The sequence below is a fragment of the Carya illinoinensis genome, chromosome 2 (genome assembly GCF_018687715.1).
Source record: "Carya illinoinensis cultivar Pawnee chromosome 2, C.illinoinensisPawnee_v1, whole genome shotgun sequence".
Taxonomy (NCBI): domain Eukaryota; kingdom Viridiplantae; phylum Streptophyta; class Magnoliopsida; order Fagales; family Juglandaceae; genus Carya; species Carya illinoinensis.
In genome coordinates, this window is record NC_056753.1 from 28,240,413 (window position 1) to 28,254,940 (window position 14,528).

Genomic DNA, 14,528 nt, shown 5'->3' on the forward strand with positions numbered 1-14,528 from the left:
GCTGGACCAGCTTTCCTCTGCAGGGGAGGCGTTCTAACTCGGGGTTTTTTCCGCCTTTTGACCGATACAGGGAGGAAGTCTGTTTGGGCAGTCCCTGACTGGACCCGCTCCCATTGGTCAATGCTCATGACGAGGGTAGCCCCATGTGTAGGCTATCGAGGACAAGTCGCTCTCCACTATGGGAGTGATCAAGTAGCCCTTTGGCATTACATCGGTCCCTTTAGTCCCTATAGGGAGGTAAGTCAAAAGGCCTAGGGGCCCCTTGCTCTTCACCGCGATAGGGATGGGGTTATTTTCGAGTTGCCTTAGGGCAAAACTCGAGCTCCTTTTAGGGGAGGTCGGGATAGCCTGGAGCAGATCTTGCATGTTGACCCATACGTGGAGGGATTTCGTTCGGACAGTTTGGGACTAGACCCGCTCCTATTCGTTGACTCGAAAGGAAGGTTAGTTAGGACTAGGCTGGAGCCACGTCCACTCCTCGTCATGACGGAATCGGGTATGTTCGGGTCGCCTCAGGGCTGGACCCACTCTCCTCCACAAGGGAGGTGTTCTAAATTGGGGTTAGTTCTGCCTATTGAAAGATATGGGTAGAAATTCTATTCGGGCAGTCCCCGATTGGACTTGTTCCTGTTGGTCAACGCCTATGACGAGGGTCGCCTCATGCGTCGACTGTTGAGGACAGGCCGCTCTCCGCTATGGGAGGGATCAAGCAGCCCTTGGGCATTACACCTATCCTTTTATTTCCCACAATGAGGTAAGTCAGAAGGCCTAGGGGGCCTTGCTCTTCACCGCAATGGGGATGAGGTTATTTTCGAGTTGCCTCAGGGCTAAACTTGCACTCCTTCGCAGGGGAGGTCAGGATGGCCCACAACCGATCCTTCCTGTTGACCCATATGAGGAGGGATCCATTTGGGCATTTTGGGACTAGACCCACTTCCATCCGTTGACCTCTTAGGGAAGGTTATTTGTACAAGCATTGCTACTGCGTTCTCCAACGCACAGTTCCTGAAATAATCACGCAATTCTCATTAATGGTAGTTACAACGGTACCCGTAGGGTCAGTAATAACAAGAAAATATAAGTACATTATCGGTAAAACATTCGTAGATATTTGACGTTCCATGGGTGCTGCAATTCGTTCCCGCAGGAATCTCGTAGCCAATACGCCCTGGGGCGATTACTAGCAACTACCACATAAGGGTCTTCCCATCATGGTCTGAGCTTGCCTTCTTCCTTGGCCGCTACCCCTGTCCTTTTTAGCACGAGGTCCCCTACCTTGAATGACCTAGGGCATACCTTTCAATTGAAACAACGCTCCACCTTCTTTTTGTACGCTGCCATTGTCATCTCTGCTTTTTCTCGAACCTCCCTCACCAAGTTGAGTTGCTCTTCCAGGCATCGGTCACTAGAGTGTTGCTCATAGTGGCGCACTCGGTGACTTGGGATGTCAACTTCCACTAGTGGCATGGCCTCATGAACTTATGCCAAGGTGAACGAGGTCTCACTGATCAGTGTCCTTACGGTTGTCTTGTAGGCACAAAATGGCCGGGAGCTTCTTTGCCCACACCCCTTTTCGATCACTCAACTTTTTCTTTAATATCCACAACAGGGTTTTGTTGATGGCTTCCACTTGACCATTCGACTGAGGATGTCCCGGTGACGAGTACTGAAACTTGATCCCCAGGTCCCAACACCACTCTCGGTAATGGTGGACACAATGCAGTGAGGCACCCTGAACCGACAAACAATGCTCTTCCACAGGAAGCGAGTAATGTTATTGGTCATGATAATTGCCAACACCTCGGCCTCAACCTATTTGGTGAAGTAGTCTACAGCCACCACCACAAATTTCACTCTGCCTTTTTTCAGGGGAAGGGATCCCACCAGGTCAACTCCCCATTGTGGGAATGGCCAAGGAGAGACTATCGGCACCAATTCCATTGGCGAGCAATGGATGATCCCCGCATACTCTTAGCATTTCTTGCACGTCCGCACATATTCCTTAGCATCCTTCAGGGCGTGCAGCCAGTAATACCTAGCTTGCGTTACTTTTCCCGCTAGTATCATTCCCCCAGTATGATCCCCATAGATTCCCTCATGTATCTCTGCCAACACCTGCTGGGCTTGCTCATGAGAGATGCATCTTAGCAGGGGAGCACTGTACCCCCTATGGTATAGCACCCGTTGACTATGGTGAATTGCGTAGCCTGATATCTTGTCTTCCTTACCTTTTCTCTGATGTAGGGCACGTCGTTGTCATTCAGGTATCGCCAGATGTCCTATGCCCATTCGGGCACACCTGGTCCTACCTCCAGTAGCTCAATCCATATAGCAGGCACATCCATGGTCCGCAGGACGACAGACTTTGGCATCGGGGCAGCCCCTTACCTGGATGTTGTTTTTGCCAACTTGTCTGCCTTATTATTTTCTACTCGAGGAATCTGCTGAATCTTGAAATATTGGAAACGAGCGTGCTTAGCCTACACCGCTGCTAGGTACTTTCTCAACTTCTCACTTTTTGCCACGAATTCTCCTCTCACCTAGCTAACTACCACCTGGGAGTCTGCTTTAAATTCCAATTCCTCCGCACCCAAGGATCTCGCTATTGTCATGCTGAGAAGGAGTGCCTCATATTCTGCCTCATTATTGGTGGTCTTAAATGCCAACTTGACGATGTAGTCATGCTTCTCGCCCTCATCTATGATGATGTGCACTCCTGCTCTTCCTCCAACCTAGAAAGAAGAGCCATCTACGAAGACTTACCAAGGCTTCACAGGTGGTGCGCATCCTCCTTCGTGGGGAAAACCGGAGAATTCTGCAATGAAGTCAGCCAAGACTTGCCCTTTTAGGGAGGCACGTGGTGCTTACTAAACGACGAATTTGCTTAGCTCTACTGCACAGTTTGTGAGGCGGCCCGAGGCATCCTACCGTTGGAGGGCCTTTTGTAAGGGGGCATCTGTGATGACCTTGACTGGGTGCGCCTGGAAATATGGCCGAAGTTTGTGGGTGGTTATTATCAATGCAAAGGTGAGTTGTTCGACCCGGGCATACTTGACATCAGCTCCCTTATAAGCTCAGCTCACATAGTAGACTAGTCTCTGGACCCCATCATCCTCCAGCACCAAGGCTGAGGAAACTGCCTGTAAGGAAATGGACAGGAACAAAGTTAGTGTTTCTCCGCACTGGGGTTCGCTGAGCAGCAGAGAGTTGGTTAGGTATCGCTTAAGTGCAGCAAACGCTGCGTCACATTCCTCGTTCCAGTCGTGGGCCTTTCGCAGCACTTTGAAGAAAGGCAGACACTTGTCCTTTGACCGCGATATGAACCTGTTGAGTGCTGCTAATCTACCAGCCAGCTTCTACACATCATTAATACTTTCCGCCCGCCGCGGGGGGGGGGGGGGGGGCATATCTAAGACGGCGCTCACTTTTTCAGAATTGGCCCTAATTCCTCTTTTTGACACTACGAACCCCAGGAATTTTTCCGAGTCCATTCCAAATGAGCACTTGGCGAGATTCAATTTCGTTTTGTACTACCACAACACTACAAAGGTGTCCCGAAGATCCTCCAGGTGCTGGGGTCTTGCTTTTTACTATCAGGTCGTCCACGTATACTTCCATATTCCTTCCAATCTAGGCTTTAAACATTTGATTGACTAGCCGCTAGTAGGTAGCTCCTGTAGTTTTCAAACCAAATGGTATGGCAGTGTCACAGTATAATCCTCTGTTGGTGATGAACGACATCTTTTCCTCATCGTTGGGGTACATGCGGATTTGGTTTTACCCCGAGTAAGCATCCATAAAGCTCAGCAAGCGGTGGCCAGCCGTCGAATCTACAATGAGGTCGATGCAGGGAAGTGGAAAGCTATCCTTGGGGCATGTTTTGTTCAGATCCATGAAGTCCACACACATTCTTCACTGACCATTGCGCTTTTTAACTAGTACTACGTTGGATAGCCAGTTCGGGTAGCGTGCCTCGTATAAATCTTGCTATCAGCAAGCGGTCTACTTCGAGCGCAATGGTGGCTTTCTTTTTCGTGTTGAAGCTTTTGCACTTCTGCCTCACCCCTCCAGCTCTGGGATCCACGCTCAGATGATATTGCATGATGGCTGGATCGATTCCTGGCATGTCTTCATGCGTCCATGCGAAGACGTCCCGATGTTTGATGAGCAACTGTTGTACGCATCTCTTATCTCGGCATCAATCCCTGCCCTGATCCTAACAGTCGTGTCGACCTAACTCGGGTCAAGTATAATCAATTCCAAGGGCTCATTTGCCTTTGCATTTCTTAACGTGGACTCGTCTCTTGTGTCACCTTCAACAGGGGGACACTCGGGAGCCGACGATGGGGTCGGGAACACCTCCTTGCTTGATGAGGTGGCCCCGACTCCCCCTTCAGCCCCTCCCAGCCCAGTGCCCACTTCATTCTACAATGTAGTCATCCCAGTTTTCTGTCGGGCTCTTCCCTTTGCAGCTCCTTGGCCGTCACCTCCCTTCACTGTTCGGTCAAACCTCCGGGCCCTCCAAGAGTGGGCTCCTGCTGGCGTGCGAAGGACACGTTCAACTGTAAAATTGACCCGATCCCACAGACTGTGCCAAATATTAATGTCGTGTTTTGTATACCTTTGGGCCAGACTTCTCGAGGGCTTGGACCTTCTTTCATCTGCACACACAAAATCACTCCCAACTCCAGATGAAGCCCCCCCCGGGGGGGTTGCTAGATGAAGCCTCCAATGCTTAAGTCAGTCTCATCTAGAGGAAAACTCTCGGAAGGTGAGGAGTTCTTTTTTTTAGCTTACCTTTCTATGGTGCTCCAGGGGATACTTATACCTGTCTCCAGGGTTAGGAGTTTCATGCCCTGCTTCCTTGAGTGGCCCCTGCTAGAGCCCAATTAATGTTGCTTGGCCTGAGGAGGGTGTCAGATCGTGTTGTCCCATCGAGGTTGCGTGCTGCTTCTTCTCTGGCAATAGGGGTGTTGAGTGCCCCCTGGATCACAGTCCACCTGGCCCATCGGCTTGACCCTATCTTCTTGGGCTGGGGTACCCACTGTTATATGGCTCGAAGCCAAATAGGTTTAGGTCTGGCCTTTGACTGGGTGCCCTGCATGCCTGGATTGGACCGAACTTCCTGCCGGGGGGAGGGGGGGGGGGATTTTTCCCTTAACAATAATAATTTAGAATCGTTGGTAAAAAATATTTGTAAAGCAACTATGGTATCCAATATGCGTAGATGCAAAAACCGACTGAAAAATATAATTCAAGCGATTTTGGGCACGTTTTGCAAGTAAATCTAGCGCTGAAAAATGACCCTTTTTTTTTTGTAGAGTAAAGTGCATGCAGCTTATCAGATATTATGCGATGCACATGCATGGTCTACCAATGAAACACCACCTACTTCCAAAACAATTCTATATAACCCGTTCTATGTGTGGAATATTTGAGGTCAATATATATATATATAATATACGAGAAATGTTATAAGAAAGCTTTACAGTACTACACGTATCTACCTAACAAATATGTAATTTATCATTTTTATCATTCTATATATATATATATTTAAACACACATGCACATATTTAAGTACTAAAATAAAATGACCAAAATAGCAAATTAAATCACATATTTATCGGATGGAGGTATAATGTGATGTAAGGTTTCTACGTAGAATTTATATATATGTGTGTGTGTGTTATCTGCTAGAAATTAGAATGGAAAACAACGTACGTAGTAGCCCAGTCTCGTCCTGGTTTATAAGTATATTTTACGTTAACGTGTAATTCATTAATGATAAGTGCCGGTCTATTAAATTGTGCGCCTAAGGGAAAAAAAAGGGGCAAAGTCGTGTTAGTTGCAAGGACCGACTAATTTGCGTAAGAAAAAAAAAAATAATAAATTAGATGCTCTCAAAAGACCACATGCAACGTCCCCATGCATTTATATATTCAATCGATTGAGACATCGGTCGTAATCTGGAAAATGCAACGTCAGCCTAATTTTAATTTGCAACATTGATCAGCAGCTTAATTAATTAATTGCTTGATTTCAATTATCTTAATTAGTACTACTCATGGCTTCTTATAAAGTTTTTTTCCCTCTTCAGAAGTCAAATGATCACATAATTAAACTGCATTAACATCATTTAATCCAGAAGATCGAATTTAGAATAACGATCGAGGACTAGGTACAACAAATGATTGACAGATAAATAAAAGATAATAAATAGTTTTTCAATATTTAATACCACATCAATAAATAGTGAAAGATTGATAATTAAAATTATTATGATTAACAAAACTCATAACTAGCTAGTCTAGATTTGAGATTGAGAGATTATTCAGACGTAGCCATGCACGTATATGAAATCAAACGTTGATAGAGAGAAAGAGACATGAAGTTGACTTTGCAAAATTTTTTTTTTTAAGTCTGTATAAATATTTCAAGCAACATTAAATGAACAATAAATATTACGTGACTCAGTTTATGTGTCTTATTAATTTTATCTTACCCGAATTTGAGGGGATGAAATTTGATCAAAGGAGGAGTCCAGAGCATCAACTTCACCCTGGATCTACAGTACTCTCTCCCCATGCGAACAGAGAGCTGATTAAAGGGTATTGGGGATACTGTTCATAATACAGCTTCTTCCCGTTGAAATATATGTTAATGCATTCGAAGAAAATGCACCACGTATATTATATGATGCGCATGCCAGCTTACAAATTAGGAAACACCCCATCTACTTCTAGAAATAAACTCTATAATTCGTTTGTCATGTGGACTTGATTGGGTCAATTTATTCGACTTGAAAGCGTGGATCGAGAACAAACCCAGTCCATTAATTACTTGAGAAAAACGAGAAAGGGAAAGTCGTCATGTTAGGTAGTAATTGCAAGGACTGACTAATTCGCATAAGGGGGAAAAGCTTATATGCTTTTTCAAGATCACAACCCATTATATATTCTAAACATCACTAATCTAGAAAAAGCACCAGCTTTTTAATTTGCAACAATATTGATTAGCTGCTTAATTGGATTTTGATTCTTTGTGGTCATGGTTTCTAAAGCTTTTTCCCTCTTCTCCTTGATCACTGTACTCCTCCTTGGCCTCATTCCCCTCCTTTCTCATGCAAGAACCTCATGTAGCGGTAAAGTCACTTTTATGGACTTTTATGGATAAAAAATGGTGGCTAGTTGAGCTTGCATTCACACTTGCTTCCACCATCTTCCACTTACTTTCGCTATCTTCCACCGCCACCTTTATGGGTAAAAAATGGTGGCTAGTTGACAACCTACATCAAGCTTGCGTTCACATTTACTTCCGCCATCTTCCAGTTGCTTCTGCCATCTTCCACCTCCTTTAACTCCTATAAATACATGTTTTTGCTTTTAGAAACCTATCCCATTTTGAAAGAAAAATTTAGAGAAAGTGAGAGAGTTTTAGAGAGAAAAATAGTGAGGTTTCTCCTATATATTGTCTCTCCTTTTATAAGAAATAGTGAGTTTTCTCCTTTTATAAGAGAGAGTATTGTCAATTGTGCTCTCCTTATTCAAGAGAGAAATTCTTGTAATCCTTTTGCTATAAGTGAAATTCTTCTACAATTGAAGTTCCTTATTATTTCTTTTATTCTTTCTCATTTCTACTTCAGTTGTAATTGTATGCCCCGTACCACAACGTCCTAACAGTGATATCAGAGCATCAGGTTTATAGCCAGTTTTCGTGCTACAGTTAGATCCAGTTAGTGGAAAGGAGGCATCTTCAATAATGGCGACGAAGTACGAAATAGAAAAGTTCAATGGGAGTAATTTCTCATTGTGGAAAATGAGAATAAAAGCAATTTTGAGGAAAGATAATTGCTTGACGGCAATTGGAGATAGGCCCGATGAGATCACTGACGACGGCAAGTGGAACGAGATGGATGGCAATGCTATTGCTAATCTGCACCTAGCACTAGCTGATGGAGTATTGTCAAGTGTGGCGGAGAAAAAGACAGCAAAAGAGATATGGGATACTCTGACAAAATTGTACGAGGCCAAATCACTACACAACAAAATTTTCTTGAGAAGAAAACTCTACACCCTTCGGATGATGGAGTCAACTATGGTGACAGACCACATCAACACCCTCAACACTTTATTTTCACAGCTCATAGCAATGGGGCATAACATAGAGACGGGTGAACGTGCTGAAATTCTACTTCAAAGTCTACCTGATTCGTATGATCAACTCATCATCAACTTAACTAACAACATTGAAGTTCTAGTCTTCGATGATATTGCAGCTGCGGTTCTTGAAGAAGAAAGTCGGCGCAAAAGCAAAGAAGATAGATCAAGAGGTTCACAACAAGCCGAAGCTTTGGTAATGACGAGAGGGAGATCAACGGAACGTGGCCCCAGTGGGAGTCAAAATCAGAGTAGATCAAAATCCAGAAGTAAGAAGAATGTCAAGTGTCATCACTGTGGCAAGAAAGGGCACTACAAAAGGGAGTGTTGGCATCTCAAGAAGAATGAAGAAGCCAAAGGAAAAGGCCCTGAGTTGTCAAAAGCTCAGGGTTGTGTAGCAAGCACCTCAGATGATGGTGAAATTTTATACAGTGAGGCAACAACAGTTACTGAAGGTATAAGAAGATTCGCTGATGTCTGACTTATTGACTCAGGAGCAACATGGCATATGACTCACCGGAGAGAATGGTTCCATCAATATGAACCTATCTCAGGAGGATCTGTGTTCATGGGAGACGATCATGCCTTGGAGATTGCTAGTATTGGTACCATCAAATTGAAGATGTGTGACGGTACAGTTCGCACCATTCAGGAGGTACGACATGTGAAAGGCTTGAAGAAAAATCTATTGTCTTTAGGACAATTAGATAATAGTGGGTGTAAAACCCATATTCAAGATGAGATCATGAAAATAGTTAAAGGCGTGCTTGTAATGATGAAAGCGGAAAAGATAGCTGCAAATTTGTACATGCTTAAAGGAGAAACACAACAAGAAGGAGAAGCATTCACTGCGCTGGCAAGTTCGGCAGAAGAATTAACAATGATGTGTCACCATAAGCTTGGCCACATGTCGGAACGAGGTTTGAAGATTCTTGCTGAACAAAAGCTTCTTCCAGGGCTCAAAAAGGTTTCATTACCCTTTTGTGAGCATTATGTTACTAGTAAGCAGCACAGATTGAAATTCAGTAGTTCCTCCGCTAGAAGTAAAGCTATTTTAGAACTAATCCATTCTGATGTTTGGCAAGCACCAGTTTTGTCCCTAGGAGGAGCAAAATACTTTGTGTTATTTATTGACGATTACTCCAGGAGATGTTGGGTGTATCCAATAAAAAATAAAGCAGATGTATTTGCAGTTTTCAAAATATTCAAAGCGCGGGTTGAGCTTGAATCTGAAAAGAAGATCAAGTGTTTAAGGACAGACAATGGAGGAGAATATACTGGTAGTGAATTTGATAGCTTCTGTCAACAAGAAGGTATCAAAAGGCAGCTCACGGTGGCATACACTCCACAACAAAATGGAATAGCAGAGCGGATGAACAGAACCTTGTTAGAACGAACAAGAGCGATGTTGAGAACTGCAGGAATGGCCAAGTCATTTTGGGCAGAAGCAGTCAAGACTGCCTGTTATGTGATCAATCGGTCACCATCAACCGCAATTGATCTGAAAACGCCGATGGAGATGTGGACTGATAAGCCAGCTGATTATTCTCACTTACATACATTTGGAAGTCCTGTTTATGTTATGTACAACGCCCAAGAAACATCAAAGCTAGATCCAAAATCTAGAAAATGTATTTTCTTAGGGTATGCTGATGGAGTCAAGGGGTATCGCCTGTGGGATCCCACTGCCCGCAAGGTGCTAATCAGCAGGGATGTTGTATTTGTAGAAGATAAGGTACAAGAAAAAGAAAATGATAGCGCTTCAAAAGAGAAACCAAAGACTACTACAGTTCAAGTTGAAGAAAGACAAGAATTAGAAGTTCCAGATTCTTCTGAAGCAATATCAGAGCACGAAGAACAAGAACAAGCTGAATGTGCAATTCCACAAGTTCGACGGTCAACTCGGGAGAGAAGAAAACCAGCTTGGCACTCAGAGTACATCATGGAGGGAAATGTCGCATACTGTCTACTAACAGAAGATGGAGAACCGTCAAATTTCCATGAGGCTACAAATAGTCAAGAAGCTTCTCTGTGGATGGTTGCAATGCAAGAAGAAATTGAAGCTCTCCATAAAAACAAAACATGGGATCTTGTACCACTACCACAAGGAAGGAAGACCATCGGAAACAAATGGGTTTACAAGATCAAACAAAATGGCAATGATCAAGTGGAGCGGTATCGTGCTAGATTGGTGGTGAAAGGATTCGCTCAGAAAGAAGGCATAGACTTCAACGAAATATTCTCTCCTGTTGTTCGACTCTCAACGGTTCGAGCAGTCCTTGCAATGTGTGCTACATTTGACTTGTACTTAGAACAACTGGACGTGAAAACTGCATTTCTTCATGGAGAAATTGAAGAAGAAATTTACATGCTCCAACCAAAAGGTTTTGAAGAAAAAGAAAAAGAGAACTTGGTTTGCAGGTTGAACAAATCTCTATACGGTCTCAAACAGGCGCCGAGATGTTGGTATAAGAGATTTGATTCCTTTATCATGAGCCTTGGATACAACATACATAGTTCAGATCCTTGTGTTTACTACAAGAGATTTGGTGATGGTAATTTCATTATTCTGTTGTTGTATGTTGACGACATGTTGGTAGCAGGCCCCAACAAAGATCGTATTACAGACTTAAAAGCACAGTTGGCTAGGGAGTTTGAAATGAAGGACTTGGGACCAGCAAACAAGATTCTAGGGATGCAAATTTACCGAGACAGAAATAATAGGAAGATATGGCTTTCTCAGAAAAATTATTTGAAGAAAATCTTGCGATGCTTCAACATGCAAGATTGTAAGCCAATTTCTACCCCTCTTCCTATTAATTTCAAGTTATCCTCAAGTATGAGTCCTAGCAATGAAGCAGAGAGGATGGAAATGTCTCGAGTTCCGTATGCATCAGCAGTGGGTAGCTTAATGTTCGCTATGGTTTGTACAAGACCAGACATTGCACAATCAGTGGGAGTGGTTAGTCGATACATGGCGAATCCTGGTAAAGAGCATTGGAGTGCTGTAAAGAGGATCCTGAGATATGTCAAGGGTACCTCAAATGTCGCATTATGTTATGAAGGATCAGACTTTACTGTCAGAGGCTATGTTGATTCAGATTATGCAGGTGATCTTGACAAGAGTAAGTCCACCTCAGGTTATGTGTTTACTCTTGCTGGAGGAGCTGTAAGCTGGGTTTCAAAATTGCAGTCTATCGTGGCTACTTCTACAACAGAGGCAGAATGTGTCGCAGCTACACAAGCTAGCAAAGAGGCAATATGGTTGCAAATGCTACTGGAAGAGCTCGGACATGTACAAGAGAAGGTTGATTTATTTTTGTGATAGTCAGAGCGCTTTGCATTTGGCAAAGAATCCAGCATTTCATTCAAGGACAAAGCACATACGAGTTCAGTATCACTTCGTTCGTGAGAAGGTGGAAGAAGGAAGTGTGGATATACAAAAAAATCCATACAAAAGACAACCTAGCAGATATATTAACAAAGCCAATTAATAATGACAAGTTTATTTGGTGTCGATCCTCCTTAGGCCTAGCAGATATGTAAGCGGCATAGAGATGGAAAGTGTAGAAAAGATAGAAGGATTACAAAAGTGACTTTAAGTGGGAGATATGTAGCGGTAAAGCCACTTTTATGGACTTTTATGGGTCAAAAATGGTGGCTAGTTGAGCTTGCATTCACACTTGCTTCCGCCATCTTCCACTTGCTTCCGTCATCTTCCACTTGCTTCTGCTATCTTCCACCGCCACCTTTATGGGTAAAAAATGGTGGCTAGTTGACAACCTACATCAAGCTTGCGTTCACATTTGCTTCTGACATCTTCCAGTTGCTTCCGCCATCTTCCACCTCCTTTAACTCCTATAAATACATGTTTTTGCTTTTAGAAACCTATCCCATTTTGAAAGAAAAATTTAGAGAAAGAGAGAGAGTTTTAGAGAGAAAAATAGTGAAGTTTCTCCTATATATTGTCTCTCCTTTTATAAGAAATAGTGAGTTTTCTCCTTTTATAAGAGAGGGTATTGTCAATTGTGCTCTCCTTATTCAAGAGAGAAATTCTTGTAATCCTTTTGCTATAAGTGAAATTCTTCTACAATTGGAGTTCCTTATTATTTCTTTTATTCTTTCTCATTTCTACTTCAATTGTAATTGTATGCCCCGTACCACAACGTCCTAACACCCCACCAGGCTGGGATGATCGAAAAACATCACCCTTTGGGTTTCTCAAACATCTTCAGGGATGTCACAAGGGTGACAAGGTCAAAGGCGTCCATGACCTCAAAATGTACCTTGAACACTTTGGTTATTATCAGCAAACCAAAAATGGCACCCATGCCAAGGATGATGATTTTGACGAACTCTTAGAATCTGCCGTGAGAACTTACCAGCTCAATTACCATCTCAATGCCACTGGGATTTTGGATGCTGAAACAGTATCAAAGATGATGATGCCTCGTTGTGGTGTGGCAGATATTTTCAATGGTACAAATCCGATGCAATCAAACAAGAAGAGACATCATCACCGCCATGACTCATTTCATACCGTCTCTCACTATAGCTTCTTCTCAGATGCTCCAAAGTGGCCTGCCTCAAAGTATCATCTCACTTACAGATTTCTCCGTGGAACCCCAGCTCAAGCCAAGAGTCCCATTGCACAAGCTTTCCAAACATGGGCAGCAAACACCCATTTCACATTCTCGCAAGTTCGAGGCTTTTCAAAAGCAGATATCACTATTGGTTTTGCTAGGAGGGAGCATGGAGATGGGAATGATTTTGATGGACCTGGTGGAACCATTGCCCATGCTTTTGCACCAACAAATGGGAGGTTCCATTACGACGCAGATGAGCAGTTTAGTGTTGGTGCAATCCCGGAAGCATTTGACTACGAGACAGTTGCTTTGCATGAAATCGGGCACCTTCTTGGACTTCACCATAGCTCAGTTCCGGGAGCAATTATGGAATCTACCATCTCTACAGGAGTGACCAAAGGCTTGCATGCAGATGATATTGCAGGAATTAAAGCGTTGTACAATGTTTGAGAATTGTTTAAGGATTTGGAATAATCTCGATCATTAGTGGGAATAGATTATTATAGAATAAGCACTTACTACTTACAAAATAAACTTTCACGATGATCGAATTAAGTTTAAGCCAATTCTGTTTTGACAAGCTAGAAGAGGGAGCTAGAGAGGTTAAATAATTAGCTCTGAAGGTATATGTCTTAAAGGTTAAGTTTGAATCTTATTTTATTTTATCTAATGAAATCAAATTTAGAGAATCATGAGTACTTATATCTTGCTTACTTGGACAATTCTAATTCATAATTAATCAGATGAATTGATGTGCTCTAGTTATAATGTATGCTAATTTGGTGTATTTTATTTGAAAAATTCTATACACCATACTATCATATCACTTTCATCCAATTAAGTATGATATGATACATTTATCATCATTAAATAATTATTTATTACATATTTCTTTAACATCTAATAGTGATAAATGAGTCATATCTTAGTTAATAAGATGAAAGTGTGGTGTATAACATTACTAATTTTATTTTCTTGAATGTTTACATAAAATGAGTTGGCATGATTAAGGAAACACATGTCAACTTATCAATGGATCCGACTATAGGCGTTGCCATAAATGTTTGAATAATAAAAATATTAAATGTTAATTATTTTCTTATAACAATTAGCAGATCACCACCTTCGATGGAGGTCATGGATATCTTAATTTGGGCCTGCCTCCTTTTCAAACACTCAAATTATTTCATTATCGATCTCTACTTGCAACTACCTGGATGAAGAGAGATTAGGTATAAAACTCATGGTTTCAGTGTTTGGGCTACCAGGAATTGTTTTAATTGGGACCGATTAGCCTAAATTTTGGCCCAAATTTGAGAAAGTTATTTTTTTAGGCCATTAGGTAATTCTTTTCGTTCACAATACTTAAAAAGCCTTTAATATATCCCACACATAAGCATTTTTTGCCAAGACATAATGGAAAGCTACCATATGGCAGATGTCATTCATGCAACTACTTGTCGCAATTTTCGATTTTATTTGATTGCTCAGATAAATTCTTTCCTATTAAAAATTAAAGGCTCTATGATTTAAAAATTTTACTGCATTATCCACAGAAAAAAAGACATGTTGTAATAGTAAGACAAAAAAAGGCCCAGGATGTTTCTCTTATCCCTAAAGAGAAGCATATAAATGAGAAAGATTTTAATAAAATAATGGAGGAATGCTTTGAGGATGATTCTAATTTTTTTACATTTATCAAGAATGCTTATAAGAGCAAAAATTTATTTTATATTATAAGATTAGCATAATTGAATAATGAAATTAGAATTTCATATTATAT

The 14,528-nt window shown here is 42.1% G+C and overlaps 1 protein-coding gene across 1 annotated transcript; it reads left to right on the forward strand.

Annotated features, from left to right (window-relative positions):
• Nucleotides 1-12,310: 12,310 nt before the first annotated feature.
• Nucleotides 12,311-13,434, forward strand: LOC122301857 (metalloendoproteinase 3-MMP-like; the record flags this gene model as incomplete). Its single annotated transcript, XM_043113223.1, has 1 exon — nucleotides 12,311-13,434. A coding segment is annotated over one exon (885 nt), but the record flags the coding sequence as incomplete, so codon positions are not given.
• Between the last annotated feature and the right edge of the window lie 1,094 nt (nucleotides 13,435-14,528).